General features: G+C 36.3%; 1 protein-coding gene across 2 annotated transcripts in view; it reads right to left on the bottom strand.

The window, feature by feature from the left end:
* Positions 1–221: 221 nt before the first annotated feature.
* Positions 222–8,212, bottom strand: part of MRPS9 (mitochondrial ribosomal protein S9) — a 34,622-nt gene continuing 26,631 nt past the window's right edge. The window contains exons 7-11 of one of the 2 annotated variants that reach the window (XR_003990162.1): positions 7,538–7,613; positions 4,652–4,820; positions 2,769–2,877; positions 1,763–1,907; positions 222–426 (exon numbers count right to left, since the gene is read on the bottom strand). Coding sequence is in view for 1 of the 2 variants with exons in the window: in XM_030477160.1 (XP_030333020.1) it covers positions 335–426; positions 1,763–1,932; positions 2,769–2,877; positions 4,652–4,820; positions 7,538–7,613 (616 nt within the window). In the remaining variant the exon portion in view is untranslated. Of the gene's footprint in view, positions 427–1,762; positions 1,933–2,768; positions 2,878–4,651; positions 4,821–7,537; positions 7,614–8,212 lie in introns of both variants that reach the window. The other variant, XM_030477160.1, reaches the window with a different exon arrangement.

The following is an 8,212-nucleotide window of genomic DNA, read 5'->3' as shown; positions in this document are numbered from 1 at the left end:
AATAGTCAAGTCATTAAACAAATAGACTGATTTTTAGAAGTTACAATCTACCAACAGTTTCATAAATCGCTACTGACTTCAGTGGAGCTAAGACGCAAAGCTGGCACTCACACTACTATTTCCGATGTAGCATTTTGGCAAATGACACCACTGTTTTCTGCAATTCTAAGTAAATTTAAAGAAAGTTGCTTGTTGCTTTTGAAACAAAGAAAACATGGTTGTTATAATGGAAAAAAATCTTTATTACTAAATATATTTATACAACAGTTTTAAATCATAAATCAGTATGTTCTGGAATTCTGGTAGCATTCTGTCGTTCCTCAAATACTCAGACTTATCGCTTTTTCCAGGTGAATTTCCGTCTGGCTCCCTCTTGACCAGGCTTTTTTCGTTCCTTCACACGTGGGTCATATGTTAGTAGTCCAGCTACAAAACATAGAAAAGCACCCGTTTGTTTACTGTTATTAGTTAATATTAGATATACTACATGTGGGCAATCCAAGGCAGCCAATAACTTTGCATATGAATTGGAACATCTAGAAGGATAAGGGTTCAATATAAAACACAGGGAAAGGAATGTCAGCAGATCCTCTAACATTTTAACTTTTCTTTAGTAACTTTCTTCACATTTTGCTTTACAAACCAGTACAATCCCACATTGTTTATATCTGTACTGCTTAAGAGCAGTGGTCTCCAAACATTTTTATTTTTTTGAGCACACGCCCCCAATATATGTGTAATTGATAAATTATACACACTACCAAAATTCTAAGATTTTCCTCCTGTACTCCCACAGTGCATCTTGCACAACACCAGGATGCGCACACTCCACTTTGGAGATCACTGCTTTAAAGCACACTTAGTGTTTCCAAAGTGTATTTGACAGTGTCCAAAACGTGTTCAGAATTATGCTGATGTCATTAGAGATATCCAACTCCACACAGTTTCAGTTTACAGGAGTATTCCTAGCAAGTCATACTTGTCAGTACTGAAAAGCTATAATCAAAGAAATTTGTTGCAAAGATACCAGCATGAAGATAGCTTTACTTCCATGGATGGCAACAGAGTGAAAAAAATCATAGCTGTTCTGCCAGTAATGCACACTGGTATGTCTCCCTACCAGCCCAGAAAGAGCATAGTTAAAAGCTCACTGTTCAGAATTCTGTATTTGCTGAAACAATATGGCATCTAATTACCGAGAAGCACCAAACACTGCAGTTACCCAAATAATTCCTATCTTATCCCAGGTAGCTTGTAACCTCTAAATAAAGCAAGAGAGGAAAGAAGCTCTTTCAGTCTGGCTAGTTGCATGTAATATGTTTATGCTCGTTACTATCCCTTCAAAGATAACCTTCTAGAATAAAACTTTTTTAAACATCAATAAAATGCAACTAATCAAGTAAAAGAAAATACAATGATAATACCTTTTAGCTCAATAATGCCTGATCCAGATTTGTTATAGTGAATACACATTCATGAGTTGTAAATTCTATGTTTTGGCAATATAAGCTGGTTAACAGACATAAGAGAGGTCATGAACAGATGGAAAAAATGCTCAAGTAGTCATTCAAAATGTACACAAAGGCTGATATGAAACAAGTGAAAACAATTTATAAATAAGTGAAATCTCTTTCATACAATATACAAGGTTTCACTGGGATTATTTACTGAAATCTGCACTATCTGATCCTTAATGATCCTCATATTAATTCTGCTAATTACCAGAACACATTAAGAAACACTGAAGTAATTTCAGTCCTACCTTGCCTCATGAATTCCACCTCCTTTTCTGTCACGAAGCTCCTTAAGGCTTTTGCAGAGGCTAAACGTATTGCTCCAGCCTGTGCTGATCTTCCTCCACCAGAGACTGTGCAAACCATATCATGTTTTCCAACTCTGTCAAGAAACTGGAAAGGGAACAACAACTGTTCTCTAAAAATAAAAATAAAAAATATATATATGTATACACACACACGTATATAAAGTTACATTTCTTACCATAGTTTATACAAAAACATAGTTAACTTTCAGGCAGAGATCCAGAAAGGCATTTGTATCTCTAATTTCCTACTGATATCAACTAAATCAATGGGAAACCAGCAGCTAGAAACTGTCAACAGTAAGCATTTTAAGTTCAGTTTTACAATTAATTAATGAAACAAAAGTATCCATAAATGCCAAGATCCTTCAGCTCTGGATATTAAAACTGAGCAATCTCTCACTTTATTCTTGAGCTCAGAAATCACAGTATAAAAAATCACATAAGGGATTAAGACCTTAAGTCAGACTTATGAGAAGTCTTCTCTGTATTAGACTGTGCTCATCCTCCAAAATCTGAAGCTTTACATGAAGTGTCTCACCTTGTTTGCTTCCACTATGTTACTGCATGCCACAGTAATTACACATGCATACAATCTGCAAATCTCTCAGGAAATATTTAAAAGACACTGTGTATTATTTACTTATTTTTAAAATAAACTGCAAGCCTTTTCTAAGGAGAATAAAATTTGAGGTACCCAAATAGTCTGTGCTTTTGGTTTTTGCACCCCTTCAGAAAGGGAGAGACAAGAACCACAGAGCAAGGGTTACCTATCAGTTCTTCTACTACTGACTCCTGAAAACTAGGAGGGAAAGCAAGACAGAAACAGGAACAGAGCATCAACTCTGTGGTGGAACACAGCACCAATAATATAATGGCATGGCATGGCATGACTTTTGCTGGAATAATTGAAGTACAGTAAGAATACAGCATTTCAAAGTGCTCTCACCTGTCCTGCAGCACTGGGAAGTAATGTAAAACGTCTATTCCATTCACTGTAACTTTTCCACTCCCATTGTCATACACTACTGCAGTAGCTCTCGCAGTTTTTCTTGCACCTTAAAGGAATTAAACCAAATCTGTTATGAGGCTTCAATATTCGACAGAACTGCAAGTGCCCAGGAAGTTAAGCAAATCTCAACACTTTCATACAGTACCAGCTGTCTCTCTTTGGATACTGAGGTAACAACAACAAAAAAAAAATTAAGAGGAGGAAATAAATACAAGCGATACACAACTAGCTTTCAATATTTGTACTCAATGTCTATCAAGGCGTATGGGGAGTGTGTGTTGGGAGAAGGTAAAAGTAACACTCTACCTCCCGTAACTTCAGTAGGTCAGGACATTTTCTTGACCTGGCGATGTCACGTGTATGAAAATAAACAGCTTGTTGAACTATAAGTACATTTTCTAGTAATATTAAAATACTTTATAAAATCATAGAAAGGTACAGAAGTTTAAGAATATGCACATGGAAGAGGTTAACGTTTTAATTACACTCATATAAGCAATGCCTATGCATCATTTACCATAGTTTCCTCAGAAATTACTACTTACAGTTAGTCCTCTCTAAGTGCATTACCTTCAAGTTAAACCATGATAAACTCCCTGTGCTAAAGCCTAAGACCAATCTTCTGGAGGACAAAGGAAGCAATCATTCTGACAAAGGAATTAGGAAAAAAATTAGATATTTTTCTCAATTTGGGAGGGCGATGAGACAAGACTGTTCTTGAACTTAATTCTTGAACTTAAATTCTTACGGCTTTTCTTTAATAAGATGGGTTGCATCTCTATCAAACTTCAGTAACTACCGTTCTGAAGACACTATTGAAAACCAGTGTGGATCAAACCCCAGATTGACGCTCTCACCTCTCCTTGTTGTCACATCATCTTGAAGCCAACCCAGCTAGAACAGAGCTCTCTAGCCATTTTGCCATCAAATTCTCTGCAACCTTTGTCCTTATTCTCATCTGCTGCATGCTGCTTGAGATTACACATCACCTGTAAGGTTCCTGTTCAATGTACAGCATAAAATGTGTGCATACACATATGCTTTGTCCAGAAAGTCAGACTTTCCTACACATGTTGTCGCTACATTACTTTTTCTAGGCAATCACTCATATCATATATCATTCTTCCCTCCACTAAAAACATAAGCAACCTGTGTTTAGAGGACAGATACCTTCACAGCTTTTCTCTAACATCACCTCAGTCTTGGTACCAATGACTAATTCCTGTGTCCCATATGCTAGCTCTGGTCATCCACTTCTTTAATAAATTTAGGAATTCCCTTTTTGTATTTTCCTAGGCTGTTTGTAAATATCCAGATGCCTTGCTATTTATTCTTGGCATCTTCAAAGTTCTCCTTTGCTGGACTGCATAAAAAAGTCATGATACAGGTTATCTAGGGGCCTAAGCATGCCACTTCTACACCACACAACAACACTGTTACAACCATGGAATTCTCCATACGCGTTTGTACTCTCCCAGGCTCCTGCCCTTTGTGTTCAAGTCAACTTTTGTCAGAAATTAAAGTCCTTCTGTATCCTACAACATGTAGCACAACAGGGTCCTCTCTACAGAGGCACTACTGTATAGAAATACAGATAAAACTAGCAGTTGATAGACTCCGTGCCAAAAACTTCCACTTTGTTACCAGACCATGTCATAACTCAGTATGCCATACCATAATAAACAATTATACATGCAATATACACGTAAGCATATAAAATGAAGTAATGACACCTTCAGCAGCGTTGTACATATTATAAAGAAAGCAGTGTGAAGGGGAAAAAAATACTACATCATTACCAACCAACTTGAAATTATTACCTTCACCAGTGCTGAAGGCCACTCCTCGCTCATCATACTTCAAGGGCTCAATAACTACCTTGTGTAACTGCACAGCAACTTCTTTGGTAAACTTCTGTATATACTTCTCTTCGATGTCACCACATGGCAACGTCATCAATTTTTGTAAGAGTTGAATAAACCTTGAATACTGAAGACAACAAGACTTCATTAAAGGATGCAAGTGTAATTGCATTTGCTAAAACTTTCTATTTTTATATAATTGATCTTTCCTACTTCACTTTTATTGATGATTTCTGACAAGATGACACTTTTGCACCTACATGCTGATTTAAGAACAGCATGCATCATTTTCTGTGTGACTAAAGATACCTATTTCTTTCTTCAGGCAACAATGAAACTTTAATTCAAAGCATAACCAACCCCTTTGTAATACAGGATTATTGTATTAGAATAAAGTTCATGTCACTTTTGAAAAGAAAACATTGAGGGGGTCTTCATTCTTTTATTATTGTTTCATTAAAATGGCAAAAGGAAAAGATTTTCACCTCGTTTTCAGTAAGTCAGCATGTTCATTGACTTGGAAATAATTTTATTTCACTGAACTGAACCTCTTAAATGATTATATTTCATAATATATACAGGAAATACCTATCTATCTATCTTTGGCTGTTCAAGCTGAGTTACTTTAATGTTTATGATTTCCTTTAAAACTGAACAATCAAGCTATTTAAAAATTCAAGAGACACTTGACTTAAAGGGCAACCTCTTGAAATAAATTATCCTTTGCTACTGTGTGGTTCTCCTTCCCCCTTACACCCCCCTCCAAAGTTCTTCAACATGTGATTAAAGAGTAAACACCACCGTGTTAACCCATTTGTGCTAAAAGCTGGGATGTCCTGTTATGAAGTGTTACTGCAGGAGCACCAGACAGCTGCTCACTGGATATAAAGGTATGCTATCATCTAAAACGGATTTCTCATATAGATATCATAACCTTATTTTTGAAGTTACCTTTACTTACAAGCTGTTATTAAAAGTATTTTTTCTTCTCTCCGTTACCAGTCTTCTGCACAAAACTAATACTTTTCTTGTAACTTAGCAATAGTACTTAAACTCTGACATCACTTAGAAAGCTACTTCTGTCTAATGATATGACACATACATGTGGTAAAGCCTTTGAAGAACAGAAATATAAAAATATAAAAATTTAAAAATTATAGAGGCTATAGATGCAGAAAGCTTCCAACAGTTCATTTGCAGAGTGCAAAGGAAAAAATTATAAATAGCTCTGATTTTGTTTAATCATGCAACCACCACAGAAAATTCTGTTGCAATGGCAAAATACAAGAATTTGAGCAGGTAAGATCATACAGAGCTCATACGGAGATATTTCAAATACATTTAAACAATGTTTGTTTCTATAGGCTGAGGCTTTGTGGTTTTACATGTGAGAGACCAGTTAAAAAGTTCTGAGTTTGTTTTGGGAGGTTTTGGTTTCTTTTTTGTTGGTTTGGTTTGGGGGAGGGGGGTTGTTGGGGTTTTGGGTTTTTTGTTTATTGGAGGTTTTCTGGATTTCTTTTTTTTTTTTTTTTTAAGTTTTGTGCAGTCTGCTTTTACAGCTGTAGAGCGTACAAAAACCAAGCAGTGAAGAACACTAAACTGGTTGTAAAACTAGACCAGTTCCTGGAACTCTAAGAGGAAAAACAGCTATTCCAAATGGAGGAGCTACTGAAAACACTGAAGTCATAACTGCTTCTACTGTGGCCAAGACAGAGGAAGTCTCCTGGCTGTACGAGGATGGAGAATTTACAACAACGATTTCCAACTAATGCTTATGGAACACAACCTACTTGAGACCTTTTCACATTCCCCATAGACAAGGAAGCCATCAGATGTTACTGTTCTGGATGACAAGTGAGCAAAGGGCATGTTTGCTGCCATTATGCTATTTTTTGCAACGATGCTGTCCATGGCAAGATATTGAAGAATACTCTTTCTAGGTGAGAAAATACTCTATAACACTATTTGTCTGAACATCTATTCTCTGGTACTACCATATTCAAGCTTAAAATTCCAAAAGAAAACTGAAACTGGCCCCAAAGACTGAACCTGCTGTTACAAAATCTAATGCTATTTAGGGGACTGTAGGAAAAAGCTCTGAGTGAGATAAAGTGCACGACTATCAGGATGTATACAGTCTTATTCCCCGAGACACATGTAAAGAAGGACTACGAATCTAGACAGTGATAGAGCTTGCAGATCCTGGGAAACTGCAAAACCCTCCTCTCTCCCACCATATTCCTATCATGGAGAATATAACCAGAGATTACTGTATCAGACCACAGATCTGTGTAGCTTTGTATCTTGTTTTTGGTATTTGATTCTGTACCCAATCAGTAAGAAAAAGGACCCTCATTTCTCTCTGTGCAGGTTTACCATTAGAGAAATCCATCATGTTTCCCATCTTGAACATTTACCCCTCCTCTACAATAAGCAACAGAGCTTTTAGCCCTGTCTGGTTTTCACCTGTAACTAGAATAAATGATTATTTATATCTATTATAAAGTGTTACCACACTCCTGACTACATAATTAGATGACAGGGAAAAGTGCCCTAGGCCTCACAATGTTACCAGGAGAAAAACTAAACTATGTTAGTTAACAATGGAAAATCCTTAATAGTTCTGTACTGTGCTAGATAAAAAAGCGACACAGCTCACTTTTCTTGAAAACATGAACGTGACGGTGCTGTGAGCATATACAGACTTTATGAGAAAGAAGAGAATTCTTTTGAAGAGCACCTGCTTCTGTTCTGCACAGTACCTTTTCAGCATCCAAAAATGCACCCAGAGTTCATATTTTTAAGACACAAGCCTCCTTAAGATTAGAAAGATTAATTACTTACATCATTATCTGACAGTTTTTCTAACAACATTTCTTCCAATTCAATCTTAGTCAGCCATCTGCTGCCAGCCAGGTTTCTGTTTAAAATATCACATATATTCTCCCTTTAATTAACCATGCAATTAGAGTTACATCACAAAGGACCACACATAAGTCAGTCTTTGTTCAGAAATACATTTTCCAGTATAAATGAATACTGATCACACTCCTATAGTAAACATAAGAAGGCCTACATTGATTTTAAAAGATCTGTCTTTTGACAGGGAAATAACTTCATGTATTGAATTAACCACATGAAAATTATGAGTATCAGTTATGCATTATTCATATTATTGAAGTCCAAGATTGAGCTAGAGTAATACTGTACTACTGAACAATCTTTCCCATAACTTGGGATTTAGTTTTAAAGGGCTGCTGCTAGGAAAAGTTTGGTTTACGAGCAGCAAAGAACAAAATCAAAGGTAGAATGTTAAAAATCAGATTCTAAAGTAACAGAATTTTGCCTCTGGTCTTTACTCTTCTGATCAATACAAAAGAACTCCACTAGCACTAAGCATAGTCAAAGTCCTACTACTGCAGCAGTGACACACTGTATGCTGTCTACTGTGTAATCTTGAACTGCTCAGAAACTGCACTGATGATAGCAAAAGCAGAAATTTCTAGTAATATAGCCTCA

This window comes from Strigops habroptila, chromosome 2 (assembly GCF_004027225.2).
Source record: "Strigops habroptila isolate Jane chromosome 2, bStrHab1.2.pri, whole genome shotgun sequence".
NCBI classification, from domain to species: Eukaryota; Metazoa; Chordata; class Aves; order Psittaciformes; family Psittacidae; genus Strigops; species Strigops habroptila.
This window is presented reverse-complemented; position numbering and strand designations above follow the sequence as displayed.